Source organism: Stegostoma tigrinum, chromosome 25 (genome assembly GCF_030684315.1).
Source record: "Stegostoma tigrinum isolate sSteTig4 chromosome 25, sSteTig4.hap1, whole genome shotgun sequence".
NCBI lineage: Eukaryota > Metazoa > Chordata > Chondrichthyes > Orectolobiformes > Stegostomatidae > Stegostoma > Stegostoma tigrinum.
The window spans coordinates 34,469,105-34,491,089 of NC_081378.1; the positions used below are offsets into that span (position 1 = coordinate 34,469,105).

General features: G+C 40.7%; 1 protein-coding gene across 1 annotated transcript in view; it reads right to left on the bottom strand.

Moving 5' to 3' along the window:
* Window positions 1-4,071: 4,071 nt before the first annotated feature.
* The window catches only part of dyrk4 (dual-specificity tyrosine-(Y)-phosphorylation regulated kinase 4), a 76,503-nt gene continuing 58,589 nt past the window's right edge, over window positions 4,072-21,985 (bottom strand). The window contains exons 11-13 of the mRNA XM_059654631.1: window positions 10,575-10,704; window positions 9,625-9,782; window positions 4,072-4,509 (exon numbers count right to left, since the gene is read on the bottom strand). Coding sequence (XP_059510614.1) covers window positions 4,481-4,509; window positions 9,625-9,782; window positions 10,575-10,704 — 317 coding nt within the window. The 3' untranslated portion in view covers window positions 4,072-4,480. The remainder of the gene's footprint in view (window positions 4,510-9,624; window positions 9,783-10,574; window positions 10,705-21,985) is intronic.

A 21,985-nucleotide genomic window follows, 5' to 3' on the forward strand; every position in this document is an offset into this window, starting at 1 on the left:
TCTCTCTCATACAAACACACCATCACACAGGGAACACCACCCACTACGTGCACGGCAGATACTCATGTGACTCGGTCCACGTTGTCCCGCTCATAAACTGCTGACAAGGATGCCCTGAGGCATGGGATATTGGCGAAACCATGCAGACGCTATGACAATGGATGAATGGAGACTGTTTAACAATTGTCTGACAAGGATGTTCCCTCCCAGTGGGCAAGGTCTGAAATCACATGACACCAGGTTATAGTCCAACAGGCTTATATGAAAACACGAGCTTTTGCAGCCTCAGTCCTTCTTCATGGTGTTGGGTGAACACTTCAGCAGTCAAGGACATTCGGCCTCAGATCTTCAGGTAAACGGTCCTCCAAGGTGGACTTTGGGATACACAACAATGAAGAGATGCCAAGCAGATGCTGATAGCCAAGCTCGGTGACCATGATGATGGCCTCAAACAGGATCTTGGGTTGATGTCGCCCTACAGGTGACCCCACCAAATTATAGACCCTCACACATGCACACACACACACACACACACACACACACACACACATACAAACATACTCACTCATACAAACACACACACACATACTCACACAGATCCTCTCTAATACACACTACCTCTCAAATGCAAACAATACACACACACACATAAATCAATGGGGTGAATTTGTATTTGCAGATACATTCTATTTTGTTTGAATAGCACACAATTTACAGATAGTCAATGTAGCGTTTTATAAATTCCTACTATAGAAATATAACCAGTCTGACACTAAACCAAAATACAAACAGGTTCTAAACAAAGCCTCACAACAAACATGCATTGTCTGAACTAAAATGTCACCCCTTCTTTACACTGATAAAACTTTTTGTTCTCTTAGGACTGTGACTTGAAAGGAATTTGGGGACTTACATATACATATTAATCAATGAAAATCTCCCAACTGATTAAAGATTTAACAGCATTTAACACTCCAATACATTCTCATCAGGAGTGTGACCCTTTGATCTTTAAATTATAAATTCTGTGTCTGATACTACCTCTCTCACTAATTACTGAAGGAGGAGCAAGGCTTTAAAAGCTTGTGTTTTCAAATAAACCTGTCGGATTAGAAGCAGAAGTAACCAGTTCTGGGGAAGGATCACCGGACCCGAAATGTTAACTCTGATTTTTTTCTTCTCTGGATGCTGCCAGACCTGCTTAGCTTTTCCAGCTACTTCTGTCTTTGTTCCTGATTTACAGCATCCACAGTTCTTTCAGTTTTTATCCTGTTGCACGATAACATGGTGTTGTGTGATTTCTGACCTCATCCACCCCAGTCTAACACTGGCAACCCTGCATCATGGCACTGAAGGGTCTGCCTTGACTTTCTGTTCTCAAGCCCTGGGGAGGGACTTGAACCTTACACCTACAGAAATGACAGTGCATCCAACTGAGCCACAGCTGACACCGACGTAACATTTCCCCTAATGTAACCTCAGCCTCTCCCACAGTCTTATCTCCTCTTATCTCCCCTCCCACCACTGCATCCCAAAACCAGCCCAGCTCGTCCCCACCTCCCTAACCTGTTCTTCCTGTCACCTATCCACTCCTCCCACCTCAAGCCGCACCTCCATTTCCCACCTACCAACCTCATCCTGCCCCCTTGACCTGTCCGTCCTCCCCAGACTGACCTAACTCCTCCCTACCTCCCCACCTATACTCTCCTCTATCCATCTTCAGTCCACCTCCCCCTCTCCCTATTTATTTCAGAATTGTCTCCCCATCCCCTTCTCTGATGAAGGGTCGAGGCCCGAAACGTCAGCTTTTGGGGTCCTAAGATGCTGCTTGGCCTGCTGTGTTCATCCAGCTTCACACTTTGTTGTAAGTGAATCAGATGTTTGTCCTGAGAATTGACAATGGATTCACAGTCATCATCCCTAATTCTGGGTCCCCAGAACACTACCTGTGTCTCTGGATTAACAGTCCAGTGATAATATCACTAGGCCATCATGTCCCCTTACCTTCCCATATGTAAGTGCTAAATGCTAAATTGATTACAGCTTTAAAAGTGGTACCTGATAACTGCAGAAGGAAACAGAATATAAAAGATCTGAAAAAATATGAGGTTATTTCAGATTAAAAGCAAAAAATTGAACATGTTAAAACTGCCCCCTTCCCTAACCTCCACCCAACCAACCACCCAGAGCATAAATTCAGTACAAGGACTGAATAAATACCTACAGCATTAAAAATTCCATGACCCAAAATCCAGCCTGCTGGTGAGGTTCTGGCATAAAGCTGAAGTCCTTTTTTAGCACTTTGAATTCTTCCATGGAATCTGAGCATCACTGACAAGGCCAGAATTTGTTGCTCATTCCTAATTTCCGTTGAGATGTTGGTGACATGCTGCCTTCTTAAACCACTGTCATCCATCTGGTACATGAACATCCATAGTGCTATTAGGGGGAAGAGTTCCAGGATTTTCACCCAGTGATAAAACAAATAATAGATCCAAATCAAGACTGGCTTTCAGTAGAGGTAATAGGAACTGCAGATGCTGGAGAATCTGAGATAACAAGGTGTAGAGCTGGATGAACACAGCAGGCCAAGCAGCATCATAGGAGCAGGAAGGCTGACATTTCGGGCCTGGGCCCTTCCTGCTCCTATGATGCTGCTTGGCCTGCTGTGTTCATCCAGCTCTACACCTTGTTATCTCTGGCTTTCAGTAGAAGTTGTGTTATGGTGTTCTTGTGATTTGCTGCTTTGCTTATCCAAGGTAAAGGTAGAGGTGGAAGGCTTGGTTGATTGCTGCAGTGTATCTTGCATATGATACACACTGCTGTACTATGTGCCAATATAATGGGGCAGAGCCTTTACACACTCCTTACTCGGTCAGTGACACCGTGCAGCAAACTATTAGGAAAGCTGATGGCATGTTAGTCTTTACTACAGAAGGATTTAAGTGCAGGAGTAGTGAAGTCTTGCTTCAAATGAGTAGAACCTTGGTTAGACCACACCTGGAGTACTGTACGCAGTTTTGGTCTACTTATCTGAGAAAAGATATTATTGGTATAGAGGGAACGCAACAAAGGTTCATCAGATTTGTTCTCAGGATATTGGGACTATCCTATGGAAAGACTGTGGGCAAACTGGGCTTCTAATCTCAAGACTCAAGAGTGAGGCGATCCCATTGAAACTTACAAAATACTTCAAGAAATAGACAGGGTTGACGTAGGTCAGATATTTTCCCGATTGTGGAATCTAGAAGCAGGGGACACATTTTAAAAATAAAGGGAATGCCACTTCGGTCTGACATGATGAGATTTTTTTTCCCTCAGGAGGGTTGTGAACCTTTGGAATTCTGTACCCTAGACAGCTGTTGAAGTTTAGTCTATGAGTATCTTTAAGATAGGGATTAATAGGTTTCTGATTACCTGTGACACACAGGGTTAAGGAAATGGAGTGGGTAATAGGCATTGAAGTGTTTGATCACCTTGTATCATACTGAATGGTGGGGTAGGCTTGATGGCCTGAACGACATGTTCAAATGTTCCTATGCCTTGTGACCCTTCACCTGGTGTACGTGGGGATTATCCAGGGCACAGGTAAGGGGATTGAGAGGAGGCCACATGCTGCTTCTTAAACTCTGAAGTATTCCAGGAAGTACAGGTGTCTAAGATGGCATCCCCTAATATTAAATAGGACTGCTATCGGCCTGCAAATTAGGTGACCTTTCACTGGCACTGCATATTCCATAGGGACCAGTTGTGGATCTCTGTAACAAATGTAGTCTCAACGTAATTGCTGAGATAACATGCCTGAGGATATTTTTGGCCCTAGATTTTGATATTTGTTAATACTTTGAAGACTTATAGAGGATGTAATGTTTATATAAATTTGATGAATTTGTTTACAGTATCACGTTAGTCCAAAATATGATTGCAAACAAAATAATATTAAAGATTTAAGAGATGATAAATTGGGACTCCTGTTGTTTGGGTCATTGGATTTTATTATTCAGAAAGGTATAAATCAGTGGGCGAAAAGATCAAGGCAGAAGCTATTGCATAGATACATTAGTTTGGGATTCAATATGTAGAACCTACAGTCATTTACACTTTCTGATTGATGTACAAATGATGCATCAATCTCCATTATAGATAACTGTAAAATTAAAACAGCTTTCCTATGTGGCAGTTTTCTCTGATAAAGGAGCAGCTTTACCAGAAGAATCACAATGAGCAGGTCCAACAGGACTACAAGCATAATCTATACAACAGGTGACAGAAATGAGTTGTCCTCTTGACACTTTATTTCTTTAGATGATTCAGATTGAAAACTGTACAATAAGTTGTCCAATGATTTGTTTTTCGGACTTTTCTCAGCAGGCACTTCACAATTGTCATTTGGATTTTCTGTTATATCTTCTTTTGCAGAAGCCCTTTGAGTCCGTGGACACACTGTGAGTGCTGTCTGCTCTTCTAAATGAAGGTTACGCTAATTGCTCGTTTCATGAGAGATTTTGCCTGTTGTAAAATATAAAGTGTAATCTGAAAAATTGGCAAACTATTAGATTATGTTAAATTTACGAAGTTAGCTTTGATGTGATGCGGAGATAGTCATCACAAATCTACATGATGGGTGAAAATGTTCAACTGGTTGAGCAGATTGATGGCTCACCTACAATAGAACCATTCAACTTTTCATTCTATTGGAATGAAAATTGGATGGTTTCTATAATGGACAGGCAGCTATGCAGCCAGATTACTAGCTGGACTTTAAAAATGTTGGGTTGATTTTATCTTCAACAAAGTACTGTGAAGGGTTTTTTTTGGCAGCACTAGATATAATATGACATTACTGGCATATTATTAGATTGGGATGACACTGCCCAGATGTATTCTAATAACCAGCAGTGCCTGATTAATGACTGTAAAATGTTGGGCAACCATTGTCCAGGTCTGTTCAGCTAGCAGGTCCTAAACCTTTCTGATTTAGCTTTATCCAGCTGTGATCCACAAGTATTACATTCTTTCAAAAAGAGTACTTCATCACATGGGAGGGACAAGATTTCCTTCCATTCTGGTGGAATTGGCTTAGCGTAGGTTAATCTGTCCTTAAGCATGTTCCACAATTCAATTAGATAATAGTTCATTTGACCCTTAAGTTCATATATCTGCCTTGGTTCTGTAACTCTTAAGAGGCTTCCCCCAGCAAGGTTATCTGTCAATTAAAATATTGAAAAATTCAGTTATTCTCAAGCTTTTTGTGGGAGAGTCCAGCTTCCACACCCTTTTGAGGAAGAAATGCCCTGACATCACCCTTGAATGGTTTAGCTTTTACTCTGAGGTAATGGATCTCTGTTCTGAGCTCTGAACAGGGGTAAACAGTTTCTCTTTATCTGCCCTACCAACTCTAAAACACCTTTAGATCATCCTTTAATCTTCCTGAAAGGCTTTTCCTAATACCACACATCCACTGGTCTATATGAATAGGACTCCTTCATGTGAAATTGTTATGTGTTTCTATTTGTATTATCAATTCTTTTGTATTTAAATATTATTTAATAGCTGCTAATTTCACGATCTACACATTATTAGGAATAATAGTTACGTATTTCCCACTGGGGACCTGTGAGATTGATGAATCCTTGGAGTGAATTTTCTTGGCCTATTGGACACAGGCTGGGAAAAGGTTTCGGTAACAACAGCTGCTACCACCTCCTGTCCGTCTAATGACTCTGGAATTGCTGTCGCTCCATACAAAAGGAGCAATTATCTGGATGCAGACTTAGTGGCTGTGTAGTTCAGTGATGCATCTCCTCCAGGTTATCCAGGGACAGCAAGATGTCCTATTTCCCAGGAGAGCAGCAGGGGCCCTTCTTCCTGTCTTGTGCACACTTGATCAATAGAGAACTTTATATGTAGCAGTGGCTACAACCTGAAATAAAAACAGAAAATGCTGCACAAACTCAGTAGGCCTGGCAGCATCTGTGGAGAGAGAAACAGTCAAAGCTTCAAGTCCAGTATGACTCTTCCACACCACCTGATATCAATTGTCAATGCCTTCTCACCAACAGTTGATTTAAGGTTCTGACAGAAGAAAAGGCACCTGCTGCTCACTCTAAATCCACATGGAAGACAATCTCACTTGCTGTACACAACGTGTAATCAGTCTTGAATCTGAAGGAATGTTATTTCTCATCGCTGATTACTTGAAATGTACACTTAATTCAGGTAAGATGGCCTTTTAATTGGCATGCACAGCATGAAAATATATTTTAAAAAACAGGTACCTGATGCTTGTTGTCGAGGATTTCGATCTGCTGATGATTTGTCATCAACTTCATCCCCTTCTTTCATCAGAAAGCTGACTTTTGGCCTCCTGCACAATTTAGTGTCCCCACCCCAAGTGTGTCTCACTTCACACTTGTGGGGATTTCCCAAGATTATAGCAATCAGAGTGGATACCCAGTATATTCCCATTGCCATATTACAAGTAGTGGGACCTCTTATTAATATACCATCCTGGGCCTTCTATTCACCAAAGCTTCTTTGCCTCCTGTCACCAATTTGGCATGACTTTCAGGTGAATGATAAAATTCAGCCATTATCCCTTCTGGAAGTTTTTACCTTAAATTCATTAATGGAATGAGGGTGTTGCTGACCAGGCAGCATTTATTGCCCATCCCTAATTGCCCAGAGAATCATAGAATGCCTACATTGTGGAAACAAGCCATTTGGCCCAACAAATCCACACCGCCACACCAAACAGCATCCTACCGAGGCCAATTCCCCTACCGTTCCCGTGTCTAACCCACCTAACCTAAACATCCCTGGGCACTATAGGCAATTTAGCACAGCCAAGCCACCTATCCTGCACATCTTTGGACTGTGGGAGGAAACCAAAGCACCTGGAGGAAACCCATGCAGCACAGGGAGAATGTGCAAACTCACCCAAGGGTGGAATTGAACCCAGGTCCCTGGCATTGTGAGGCAGCAGTGCCTACCATGCTTCTAAACTGAGGGCAATTCAGAGTCAATCACATTGCTGTGGGTCTAGAGTGACACATAGGCCAGACCAGATAAAGATCCCTAAAGGACATTAGTGAACCAGATGGGTTTTTTTTCTGTCAATTAATTCATGGTCATCATTAGATTCTTAATTCCAGATATTTCATTAAACTCAAATTTCGCCATGTGCCATGGTAGGATTTGAACATGGGTCCTCAGAATGTTATCTGGGTGTCTGGATAAACAGTCCAGCAATAATACCACTAAGCCATTGCCTCCCAAAAGTTGATGTGAATTTGCCTCCAGGAAATATTTTACTGGATGCAGCAATACTTTGTTTTATCTCAATAGTACAAAAAGCTGGATAGGAATATTGTGGTATTGAAGAATCCAATAGATGCTATTACATTTAACTATCATGCACAAACATTACATTCAAAGGCACATAAGTCTGGGTTAACATTTAGGCATTAGACTATAAGGACAGCATACTTCCAGTAGTGTCATGCTTCAAGTGATTCCAGAATAAGATGGCATATAAGAAATTTATACTTTTAGGTCATTGGCTATGATATAGTGATGATATAATGAGTGTCTCCCTTTAAAATATACTGACCATGAGACGTAACTCACCCTAGAGGATCCCCCTCGTTCTCACACACCACCCTACCAACCTCCGGATACAACGCATTATCCTCCGACACTTCCGCCATTTACAATCCGACCCCACCACCCAAGACATTTTTCCATCCCCTCCCCTGTCAGCTTTCCGGAGAGACCACTCTCTCCGTGACTCCCTTGTTCGCTCCACACTGCCCTCCAACCCCACCACACCCGGCACCTTCCCCTGCAACCGCAGGAAATGCTACACTTGTCCCCACACCTCCTCCCTCACCCCCATCCCAGGCCCCAAGATGACATTCCACATTAAGCAGAGGTTCACCTGCACATCTGCCAATGTGGTATACTGCATCCACTGTACCCGGTGCGGCTTCCTCTACATTGGGGAAACCAAGCGGAGGCTTGGGGACCGCTTTGCAGAACACCTCCGCTCAGTTCGCAACAAACAACTGCACCTCCCAGTCGCAAACCATTTCCACTCCCCCTCCCATTCTCTAGATGACATGTCCATCATGGGCCTCCTGCAGTGCCACAATGATGCCACCCGAAGGTTGCAGGAACAGCAACTCATATTCCGCCTGGGAACCCTGCAGCCATATGGTATCAATGTGGACTTCACCAGTTTCAAAATCTCCCCTTCCCCTACTGCATCCCTAAACCAGCCCAGTTCGTCCCCTCTCCCCACTGCACCACACAACCAGCCCAGCTCTTCCCCCCCACCCACTGCATCCCAAAACCAGTCCAACCTGTCTCTGCCTCCCTAACCGGTTCTTCCTCTCACCCATCCCTTCCTCCCACCCCAAGCCGCACCCCCAGCTACCTACTAACCTCATCCCACCTCCTTGACCTGTCCGTCTTCCCTGGACTGACCTATCCCCTCCCTACCTACACTCTCTCCACCTATCTTCTTTACTCTCCATCTTCGGTCCGCCTCCCCCTCTCTCCCTATTTATTCCAGTTCCCTCTCCCCATCCCCCTCTCTGATGAAGGGTCTAGGCCCGAAACGTCAGCTTTTGTGCTCCTGAGATGCTGCTTGGCCTGCTGTGTTCATCCAGCCTCACATTTTATTATATTGGAATTCTCCAGCATCTGCAGTTCCCATTATCTCTGTTATATTTATCAGTCTATTTACCAGGCCACCCACATAACACCCAGGAAAACAAATGACATCAGAATCAAAGTCCAAGCAGAGTATTGATACTGAGTAGTAACTTTAATTTTTTGCAAGGCCCATGTGATGTATTCATTTCCATGACCTCCTTAGGGAATTGTAGAGTCTAAAAAGCAGAGTGGTTCAATTTCTGCAAGGATTTGGGATTTAAGGGACATAGTTAGAAATTAACAGAGAAAAATTATAATAAGTTTCAGGAAAGACGTCATTTTTCCAAAGAGTGATAATGTTTTGAATAATTCACAAAGCAAGGTGGTATAGGATAATCGGAATATACATTATGTAAGCTAATATTTTTGCCAAATAGGGCAGCACAGTGGTTAGCATGGCTGCCTCACAGCGCCAGGGACTCAGGTTTGATTCCAGCCTCAGACAAATACCTGTGTGGAGTTTGCACATTCTCCCCACGTCTGTGTGGGTTTCCTCCAGGTGCTCTGGACTGTGAGTGTTCCCACACTCCAAAGATGCGCTAGTTAAGTGGATTTTCCATACTAAATTGCCCTTAGTGTCCAGGGATATGTAGACTAGATAAATTAGCCTTGGGAAATGTGGGGTTAGGGTGGGTCTGGGTGTGATGCTCTTCAGAGGGGCAGTGTGGACTCAATCGGCTGAATAGCCTGCTTCCACACTGTAGGGATTCTATGAGTGCAGGCAGGAATTCAGATGCAAAAGTCATTAAAAATAATAAATGGGAAATCCTGAGAGCTGGGGAGGGTTTTTGACCTTGCCATCTGAATTCCAGTTATGCATTTCTGTCAATCAGATTCCAACTTAGCAGTACAATCTCAAAAAATAGGCTTTTTTCCTATTCCTGAAATCTATAACAAGCTTATTACCTGCCTTTGAGGGCTGTGCTTTTTTACTCGCTTGTTTATTGTTATTTTCAGTCGCAGGCATCACTTTCATTCTGAGACGTGATTTCTGTGTTCTGGATTCCTGAATCCATCTGTGTTTCATTGCTTCATCAGGAGTCAGGCGGTGTTCAGGATTCCACCTTAAAAAAGTATTCAAAATCATAAAGCTTACCTTTGAGTTACCATCAGCATCTTCAGTACCAATTGTAGCATCAATTCCAACCACACAGTCACTACCAATAGCACTTCTGCAGCAGCCACACTAATATTAGGCACTGTCAGTTGGATCAATGCTGTAAGCAAGTTCAGTACCATATGTATTGTCTGTGCTATCAGTAACATCAGTGCGACCAGCACATTACTAATTATCTATTAGGACTATTCTAATCCTAGGAACATCAGTACTCCCAATAATATGAACACCTGCTACATCAAATACACCTCAGTATCATTGGCACTGTCAGCACCAAAAATACAATCTGCACTTTTAGCACCATCAGCAAAGACAAAATGTAATCAGCATCACCAATACTATCAGTATCATTAATAAAGGAAACTATGTAAATATCTCTGCAACCATCTATACCAAAGTATCCATTTTCTGTGATTATAGGCTGAAGATTAGAAGTCAGTACAAAAACAAAGTTGCTGGAAAAGCTCAGCAGGTCTGGCAGCATCTGTGGAGGAGAAAACAGAGTTAATGTTTCGAGTCCAATGACTCTTCCTCAGAACTGAGGACTCAGAACTCACTGCTTGCTCAAAAATCATTTATACCTATTGGGCATAAAAACACAATGTGAGTTTCATGATGGATCAAGTTCCACAATATGAGCATATATTAGTAAATTTACCCTCCCGTGTTCATTTGAACAGATGGTAGATATCACTAAGACAATATTATTGCTAGATGCATGTTAAAATGCTAAACTCACATGAGACATCCTTTCAGGAAGTCTAGGAAGAGGTTATCATTTGTTTTTAATACACTGGCAAGTTCCTTGGAATTTGGACGCCTCTTCTTTCCTTTACTGTTTGTGACACTTTTAGGGAATCCTTTAGAATCTTCAACAGAAAATTAATTGTCAACTAAAATAATACATTAGAAATTTTAAAATAGATCATAAATTAAGAGTATTGTTAAAGAGCAGCCAGAAACAACTCTGCGGTCTTTGTAGCCTTTTATTTTAAAATTTGCAGTATATGAAAACTTAGAAATAGCAAACGAAATATCAAGTTGAACCCCAAATTACTTTTCAGTTAGAAAAACACAAGTGCATAGTAGTAGTGGAGTACATTAAAAACAAACTTAAGGAAAAGATTCTTTAAATGTTGAAGAAATTTTACAGCACAGCAGAAAATTCACCATTAGCTTATTTTCCAAAATTCAACAGAGTATCATAAACCCCACCTTCCATTACAATGTTATCTGGAAGTCACTATAACAGGGGAAATATACCCTTATATTATCTACTCTTTTAAATTTATTCTGCCTCACTGATGTTGCTGGGAAGGGAGGAAGACTAGAAGTTTGCTCCTATTCCAGAAAGCCAGCCAGATGTGAGCTCCTAATGCACATTAGTTATGTGCTGAACCAGCAATCAAGCAAACTGCGTCATCAGCCTGGACGTTCTGCTCTTTATTTGGTTGAGCAGCACGTATCCACCGTCAGAAATAACAACAATCATTTCCCAGCAGAAATTGTGTCAATGGGAAAAATTGGCCACCTTATGTTTCCTGAGGACACCTGGGAGAAAAGTTCATCTTCTCATTCAACATTTGGATTTTCTGAACTGCAGAATTAACTTTTCTCTTTAACTTTTCTACTGTTGATTCAGCAGCTTTTCTCCCGGAACTAGTTATCCCAGTTACCAAGGCTTTTCCTTTGGGAAGAAATTATTATGAAGAACCCAGAGGTCAAGAGCCCAGTACTTGGTTATTTTAAGGAAGGAAAGGGAGGATGCAGAATGCAGTCATTTGGCCCTTGAAACAGAAATTTTTTAGCAAGCTGAAATTGAATGTCTTCTGATCCAATATCTGGCCACAGTATTAATAGTCCTGTCCTTGTCTTCCTCCATGCATACATACATAATAAACACACTCCCAAGGTACATGACTCCTATTTTTACCACAACCAAACTATTTACACACCTAAATAAAAACAATATCTGAGGGCTCAACTGTCCTGACCAAAAATGTTTTGAAAAATTCCACCTGAAAAATTCCAGTGTGCTAGACCTCTGTTCAGTGCCCCCTAAATAAGCAGAGTGAAGTTTGTTCATCTCTGTTTTCATATGAGGCCATTGAGACTGAGATTGCAGAAGCTGAGGAAGAGGGATATGGATCTTCTTCAAGTGCTTGCCACTGCAAGATAAAGGACCAAAAGAGGAGTGGTGAATAGTTGAGCAACACTATACCTATGTAACTTCCATAAAATGGAATGCCAAGCAAATTGGTCAATATTTCTGAATAACAGATATGTACACTTCAGAAGCTTAAGAAAGAACATATGTTGAATATAATGACCAATCTTCAGGAGTCAAGTGCCCTTCGACTTCCACATTTCTTGTACCTCTCTTGTTCATGTGTCCAGTAGCTGATCATATTCATCAGAGTAAAACAATTCATATTGAAGAGAATTTATCTTCTGCATCATCTGTTATTCATAGATTTGTTCTTTAGTAAAAAAAATATAATGACATGTAATCCGATTCTGCTGTCAGAAAACATCCATTATGGGGATGGTAAATGCTTCCTTAACATAAGATTTTCAGAGTAGCAAATCATGTTGGAAAGTGACTGAAGGAAGAATGGACTTAAAAGGCATAAAGAGTCTTGCAATACCTTCAGTATGATGATATTATTTAACGAGCACTTCAATACAACAAAGAGAAATTGCTTGTAAATGTTGGAGATCACAGTGGGTCAGGCAGCATCCATAGAGAGAAAGCAAGCTAACATTTTGAGTGTAGATAACTCCTCAGCAGAGATGTGTAAGCTAGACTTGAAACGTTAACTTGTTTTCTCTCCGATGGATGCTGCCTTTCCCGCTGTGGTCTCCAGCAGTTTTGTTTTCAACTGAGCAATAGAACAATGCTTTTGAATACATGCTACTGAATAGCACCATGAATGTACGGCAAAGTTACACATTTTTCACTGTACTTTTACACTGAATACATGTGATGATAAATGATTTATTTCAATTCCTGAAGCTGTACAAATTATGCTGAGATATCTCCAACTGAATGTCCATCTGCAAAATTGACAATACACTAGCATTTCACTTTATTTGCTTTTATTCCCATTTCAGCTTTTCAACAGTATAGTAAAATATTTATTATATGGCGGGCATGGGAAATGGGTGGTGCCAGTTAATCGAAAGTAGTGGTTAACAGAGGGTTAAATTTACCAATGAAATACTAAACAAGTATTTGTAGCATGACCTTTCAAAGAATAAAATATAAAATATGCATTCAAAGAAAAGAGCAATATTCCTTTTACTTCTAAACCTTAATGATGTGCATTAAAATGTGAATTGTAATAATGCAGGACACAAGTACCAAACAGAACTAATCCTTAGGAAGATATAGAAGGCACGGGGGATGGACCTTGGTCAAAACCCTGAATGCTTTGTTGAACAGGTCCCTGATGTCAAGTTGCCAATGCTCCTTCTGCATTTTCTACGTGAAAGTCATGTGCAGAACGTGCAATTGCATAACTTCTTGTGCAGAGTAGAAAGTTCATCTTTCAGCAAATTTAATCAATTTATCAAAAGCTGAAACAGCATTTGTCAAAGTTAATTTTTCTGAAATCTTTTTTTCAGTGTTCTTCAGTTTTTGAGAATTCATAATGTTTTCCATAATTTCTGCAACAGTATTCTTGCAGTCCCTCAGAACAAGGAGGATGCTTGTATTGAGTCTCAGAATAAATGGTGTGGAGAGAGAGAAAGAAAGAGAAAGAGGAAAAGAGTGCAGCTATAAAAGACATGAGTGAACGAAGTGAAAAATAAAAAAGGTGAAAAAGCGAAAGTAAAAGATATTAAAAAGAGAGGCAAAATACACATTGGCAATTATTCATTCGTCAGCCTGTTGTCAATGAGGGGGTTGTTTATCTTCTTCAGCTTTCTTATTGCTCTCTTTATTCCAGTGTATTGTTTAAGTGTATTCCACACTTTTATCTCACTTTTGCGAAGTTTGTTGATTGTTCATATAGAGAGAGTGTCATTCAATATTTCCATAATTTCAGGAATGTATTTGTTCTAGGTGTTACATTAACTGTTTTAACATCTTCTTGCAAACAGAACACTGGGTAACAGTTTTCCGCAACACCACCTCAATATTGCATATTTCACTGATTTCCAGGAACAGGCCATATATAGAGTGAAAATACAGTATAGTGCCTTCAAAACTGATCAATTTTCTCATTAGGTCTAGGCCCGAAACATGAAGCTTTCCTGCTCCTATGATGCTGCTTGGCCTGCTGTGTCCATTCAGCTCTATACCTTGTTATCTCAGATTCTCCAGCATCTGCAGTTCCTACTATCTCTGAAACAATTTCCTCATTAAATGTCTTCAGCAGTATCATTTCACATTCTGAATGACACCCAGCTCCATAGACTTAATTAGTGAGGTTGTATTGAGAGCAGACTCTTGTTTAAATTGTTACCATTTGGTAATTTATATTCACTAAGGAGAGCTCAACAATTGTCAAGCAACAGAATTTGCTATCTTCAGGCTTTGCCTATTTTCTAAAAAGTTCTTTTATTTCAGGTGCAGTAACACTGAAGAAACCATTCTTGGGAAGTTTAGTTGCATTATTCTGCACATTGTAAATTACAGGTAACTATAGAACACCTTTAAAAGATCTTTGTACTTTCCAATTACCAAAAGCTTTACATTTTGTGAGCTTGTGTATTTGCATACTTAAACACTGTAACTCTAACTCTATCGCTACCTTTATTCCTTTTAGAACCAGTAGAATCAGATTCACTCACGCTGCCAGGACAGCATTTGCAAACATCGCCAACATAAGCCAGTTCCACCTGCGTTTTAAATTTATTCAAGGGACAGATTATGCTCAGCAACTAATTTGTTAATAAAATTAATAATGTTTTTCTGCAGCTTCATAAGGTGAGCTGATTTTTGTCCATCAGATACATATAACCTCCTAATGCCATGACAGATTTTAAAACATGAAATCCACACTTTGGAAAGCGGATATAGGAACACACGACTTTGGACCGCAAGTAGTTTATTTGGGCTTGCTGCACCTTTCAATAAAATCACAGCTGATCTGGTTGTGGTCCCTGCTTCTGTCTGCTCTCCATTACTCTGAAATCCCTTGTCAATTAAAAATCTAATTAACACACTTCTGAATAAAGTTCAAGATCACTGTTTTCAAAGAACAAGAATTTCACACCCCTAATGACACTTTGAGAGAAAACATTTCTCCTTGTCTGTCTTACAAATGAGACTCTTATTCTTAAACTATGTCTAATTTTATTCTCCACCACAAGAGGAATCCTCTGAGTACACTACCTACCCAGTCCCCTTAAGAGCTTTATGTTTATATAACACTACCTCTCAAGCTTCTAAACTCTGATAGATATAGGCCGAGTTTGTTCAACCTTTCTTCATAGTTGAGTTGGGTGAGCCCTCTCTGAACTGCTTCAATACAATTGTATCTTTTTACTCACATATGACAATTGAAACTATGCACCATATTCCACATGTTCTCACCAGTGGCCTGTACAATGTAGCAAGACAATTTTCTACTTCTTTATTTACTTTGTCTTATATTCCATTTGTCTTCCTAATTACTTGCTGTGTCCATTTACTAACTTAATGTGATTCATGCACTTCTTCCTTTCAACATGAACATGAAATTCTCCCTCTGGAGATCACCGAGGCTCCTTCACCATGAAGTCAATCCCTAATTCTGCCTGTTGCACGTTACCTGGACTCAAAAAGCTGTTCTGGTTCCAGTATATAATGCTCTAAGAAACTATCTTTAAAGACATTCTATGAACTAATTTTCCAGGCTACTTTGCTAATCTGATTCTCCAATGTACATGTAGATTAATGTCATCCATGATCCAGTTCGTTTCTAACATGCCCATTTATGCTACTGTTAGGACATCAATAAACTACTCCTTCAAGTGATCTCTTATCTTTACTACTTTTTATCTCTACCCAAATTGACTCTACATCTTGCCCTTTTGAATTAAGTTCATCTCTCAATAGTGTACTGGCGCTATCTTCAATTAACAGAGCTACCCCACCACCTTTTCCTAGCTGTCATTCAGAATTGTTAAATACCTTCAACATTCAGTCCCAACCTTGGCCACCTTTCAAATATTTCTTTGTAATACCTAGCAGTTCATCCATCTTTGTTAAAAAGCTGCACACATTCAAATAGAGGACCTTAAAACTCTGTTCTTTTACCTATTTTTAATAATCTTATCTTATGACTCACTCTTATGTTTATGTTTTATTCTTTCTCACGGCCGTCTGGTAATCATTATCCAAAATTTTGACCTGCTCCGTTCTCTGTTATCTCCCTTTATTTCACCATTTCTCCCCGCACTTGATCCCTTCCCACTGCAATTTTGTCTAAAACCCTATCCACCATGCTGATATACAGTTCACCAAAACACTGTCCTCGTGTGATTCAAATGCACACCATTTCAACATTATGGCTCCAACTTTCCTTAATACAGGTGCCAGTGTGCCAGAAATTTAAACCCATTTCCACCATACAAATCTTTCAGCAATGCATGCACCTTTATAATCTTGTTTACCCAACAGCTATTTGCTCACTGCTGAAATAATAATCCTGGTGTCACCCAAGGTACCTCCAATAGTGCATCCTTTCATTTTAATGAGCTGCTTCTCCTCAGTTTTCCCTGATGACAGAAAGGTGAAGCATGTTGCTAATACTCTTCTTTCAAACTTATTGCAATGCCACAGGTTCTCATCCCACAGAGGCATCTGTTGCAGGCTGAATCACATGCTCTTGCAAAGTAGCCTCAGCATGGCTGCTTTTGTTCAATACAGGTATCAGAGGAGCCTGGTAAAAACACATACTGTTTAGGAAAACTGCCTGATTAATTCTAATCAGATCATGGATGTCCTGAGAGACAAGGATTTGGATTCAAATTCCAGCCAATTAGAGCCTAAACTAGACATGCCTCTCTACTCAGCGCCAAGCCATTATTACTAGCAGTCTTATGTTCCATGCCAGTGCACAACTGGTTTGATGTACTGCTGTAACACTAACAGTCAAAATGAATCATCTTGCTCCCTACTTTCCAAATGATGACCTACCCAATTATGCTAATGTCGCCAATTACATATTGCAGAAATACCCTATTCTCAGCTCTTGACCAAAGATTACTTCAGGTGCTAAGAGCTCACCATCATTATTATATAATTTTGCAAAGGTTCCAAGAGCCCATAATAACCCATGGATCAATGCAAACACAAATAGCTAGAAACGTACCTTTCAATAAATGGAAATGCCATTCTGCTGGTCAAGTCTACTTCTAAAGGATTGTAATGACATCTTAATGGGCAGCTGTCTTCTCAGCTTGTTTTAGAGGGGATGATTCTCTGTGAAAATAAATTCTTCCTGACAGCTAAACTTATATTTACATATTTGACAGAGCGGGATTTCAGCCTGCCAATTATTTCCACCCTGGATCTCATTCTTGTCAAGTTGGGACATTTGCAAATTTTGGCCAAATGTTTTACAGCAAAACTAAGATTTATCTCCTGGAGTCTAGAACAAGGGGGCATAAATTAAAATCTAGAAACAGGGGTTTCAGGAATGAAGTTTAGGAAGTGCTTTGATATAGAAAGGGTGAAAGAAACCTGTAACTCTCCCGCCAACATAGTTAATGCTTGGGGTTTTATTCACTTCAAATCTGATATTTGTAGATTTTTGTTAACCAATGGACCACACGTATATCTGGCAAAGACAGATATTTGGTGTCAGCTCACATATCAAGTATGATCTCGCTGAATGGCACAACAGCTTGAGGGATTAAATGGTCCACATTGGTTTGAATTTTATGTGTTCTTTTGAGGAACTGAGCACTGTGTGATTTGCTGTCTGCAACCAGTTACTGCAATGAGATCTGCCCACCCCAAAGGCTTTGCAGAAATACTGGACCCCAGGGTCATAGATATTTTTAATCAACCTGTTCAGACATATTGTGACACACCTCTGGAGCAGGTCTTCTAGCTTCTAGCAGGTCTTCTGCATTCATTTCCAAAGTGAAGTGTGCCAGATAATATACTTGTCAAGAAGCATATGTGTACCTCCTAAAACAGCTGGTAGCATGCAGGTCTGACATTAATCAGGGTATCACAGCAAATTTGTACCATTGCTGCTATTTTGGAGTTCATGCTTCAACCTGTGCCCTTTCTTAACTTCAATGGCATGAAGTATCTGCCAACAGCATTATGAAAAAGGATCACCAACTATTAGCAGGTTAGTTGCTAGTTTTTTTTGTTTGTTGCTGCAATTTTCCACATTTTGAATGTTGTTCCATGATAATTTAAAACTGGATGGCTGGTGCTGCTGTAGTTTTTTGGTTTATTAAATGCTCATGAGCAAACTATTTCTTCTTTCCAAACACGGGTGGTCTAGTAAGACTTCCATTTAATGTTGAAAATGACTAGAAAGTGAGCAAATGTCATGGACAGCAGAACAAGCTGATAGAGGAGGGAGGAGACAGTTCGGTGCCCGATGGGTGTGCTATCATTTGCAGTATCCTCTCCCCCCAACCCTGGCTCCAATTGTGCCCAGTGTCTCATCACATGTAGAACATGTCCCTTCCCTCGCCTCTAAATTATGCAGCGTTTCAGTGTCTGAACTGGTGGTTGTTACTTTGCAATTGAATATTCCTTCATTTTCACTTCTTACTCTTTGACTGCTGTCTGGGTGGATTCCAGTGCTTGAATATCTGAAATGCTTACAGGGATAAGGGTCAAGTTGCAATGAGGGCAGATAATAGAAGAAAATGGTATACTTAAACCATCTGAAACTTGTCAGAAGTCAAGAGATTGAGGGAAAAGGAAAAATGGAATGGGTAGAGAATTACACATGAAGATACATTTATCTTCAATGGCTTCAGGTCCACTGAATGGCTCTGGCTTCAGCAATGGCCCTTCCTGTGATAATAAGCACCATCCCCTCCTAGGGGTTAGATCAGGCAAATGTACCTCTTCCCTTCCATCAATTACTGTTGCCTCCTGCAGTGTGCTACCTTTTCTTGCAAGAAAGAGGGAAGTGTATCATTCTTCCGAACCTCATTATGCAACATTCAATAATCTTGGTGATTAGACTGTCACAATTTAATGAAGGAAGGGTCACTGGAATCAAAATGTTAACTCTGATTTTTTCGTCACTTTTCCAGCAACTACATTTTTGTTCTTGATTTACAGCATCCGCAGTTCTTTTGGCTTTTATTCATGATTTAATAATTACCAGAGTGTTCAGACTTTGAGATGTGGATCTGAGGTTTGCAGCAGCACTAAGTGTGTGAGGGTGAGGTCAAGAATATGAACTCAGGGTGAGAGGCTATCAGAGTGGAATGAATTGACTGATGAATGAGGCTGGTGGTGCACTGATAGAATATGGTGCCTGAAGATGCAATTACTGACACTGCCCACACATTTGGGTTCAAGAAACTTCTTGCACTTCATCCTGATCCTTGGGGCCACAATCCTAGTATTGATCTCTTCTGCTAATTTTTGCCATTTCAATCTGACTATGTGTTTTGGTGGCCTTCAGCTTTCCTCATGACACATGATATCCGTCTTTGTTTCCAGCACTTCTTATACTAAGTGTAGCATCTGATATGTTTTGGTGCACTGTCTCTGTCATTTCAGCCATTGTTGATTCAGAATGATCACAGCACCCTTCCTTTAATAGATGCAGCTAACTTTAATTAGTGTGGGGTACTAACAACAAAGATGCCAAATTGATACATTCACCTGATGAACAAGCATTTGCCTCGTATAGAAATCATGGAAAAAGACAGCAAGCAAATTTTAAAACATGGACAGTGACAGTGACGCCCAAATCTATGTGTGCAAAGCACCTGTCCTAAAATTCGTAGCTAGGATATCCACGACTATTACAGACAAACAGATACAAATGACAGTAATTTCTAAATTCCACCCTTATTAAGATCATGACCATCAATCAGCAGTGTCTGCTGTATGCTCCTTCCATTACACAAGAGAGTAAACTTCCAAACTTGACCTAGCCGTGATCTTGCTTTTTCTTTTCTTTTTCTTCCTATCTCACCTCAAATTCTCTCTCAGCTCATCTGGTCCATGAGACCCATCTCCTGCTCCCTTGACTCCTCCCACTAAGGTACAGACCCAGAATTGTTAGGAATCTTAACAGGATCTGATCCTCTTTCATTCATCTTTTCTTCATCAAACCAATCCTATGTTGCATGTATGGGCACATCAGTTCACTGCACTGTATAATTTACCACTCATCATGAAGTTGACTGCCACTATTTTCTTCAAATCTAGGAAGCTACAGTTCTGAGGAAGGGTCACTGGACCCGAAACATTAACACTGTTTATTCCTTCACAGATGCTGCCAGACCTGCTGAAAGTTTCCAGCAACTTTGTTTTTATTCCTGATTTACAGCATTGCAGTTCTTTCATTTTGTTTTAAGCTACAGGGCCAGCTTGGTCTAGTGTAGGAAAGGAAAACTTTTTCTTGGTCAACCTTGAAGAGTTTGTTGTAGTTAACAAGATACAGTTTTATTTCATGTTAGCAACTAATTACAGGTTACATTGATATGAGAGAGTGGCCATGCTACATTTCCCATAATGCCCCGGAATGTGCAGCTCAGGTGGATTTGCCAAGAGAAATGCAGGACTACAGGGATTGGGTAGGAAATGGGTCTCATGGGATGCTCTTCGGAGGGTCAGTGTGGACTTAATGGGCTAAATGGCCTGCTTTCACACTGTAAGGATTCTATGATTCTATGCTTAGGGAGCTTATCAGGATTAACCTTTTCAGACACATATACAACACACCACCCAAGCTTTCTTATCTCATTATTAGTTACACATTTCTGTACATAATTGCATTACCAGTAGCCCATCTCCCCAACTAGTCCCTGACTTCTCAGGCAGTCTGGAGATTTCACTATTCTCTTGCAACATGTTCTCTTTAGATTTGGAACACTGTCAGCTTTCTTGCTTGAAGACAGTTGACTTTGATTCTGTTCCTGACAGTCTGAGATCTGTAGGTCCAATGCATTATTGAACTCCCCATTGGGTTCATTCCAGTCGATCATCGATGGGTAATGGGATAATGTTCCTGTAGTTCCTTCATATGATCCCTTGGACAGTACAAAGAACGCACAGTGTTTGAATACAGCTCTTTCGATGACTGTATCTTTTATATTCAGATCCCTGACCCACACCCGTTATCCCTGTCCTAAGCAAGACAACTGTCTCAAATAGTAGATCCTATTGTCATGTGTTTTGTCAAGAGCAATGTAACTGTCCTGACTCCATGCTCAGCTTCCCCATTCAGTTGTGGGTACATCAGCAAGCTTTGGCCTGTTCAAATCCAGTACAGACTGCAAATTGCTGAAGCATTTACTAGTGAACTGTGCCCCATTGACTGAAACAACCAGGGATATTGTGTGAATGTACAAACATATGAATTAGGAACAGAAGTCGGCCATTTGGCCTTTCATGCCAGTGCACCAATAAATAAAATGACGGCTGATATGTTTGCATTTTGACTTCCATATTCCTATTCATCCTTCATAATACTTGATTCTCTTCATATCTCAAGTATCTCATGTAACCCTCATAACTCTATCTATAACCATTTGTTTATTGCTGCTGGTGGAGAATGGGGTAAGGCCCTCCATCAATAAAAAGACAGAACTGTGAGCACACATCCCCACAGTGAGGTTAGATTGGAGTGGCTTTCAGTGGCTGTTGTTGCCCTGGCCTCTGGATGGTGCAGGTCTCCCAATTGGTATTGAGAGCCTCTGAGACATCCCTGGTCCCTCAATTGCTTCTATCAATCTGGCTAAGCCGATTGTAGCTTGATGGCAATGCTGTCACTTTGGATTGAATGTCTGACTCAATTTTGTGAGTTGACTCAATATTATACCTGTTAGGGCTGTCAACTGATGCTCTGGAGAGGGCATCTACCTTCGCCTGCAGTTTTTCCTGCATATATGTTATTAGGCGAATCGCATGAGGTAAAGTTGAATTTTTGCATTCTTGGAGGCATTCTTGCTAGTTCCAGCTCATCCAGAACAGAAAAGTACAACACCTGCCCCTACACC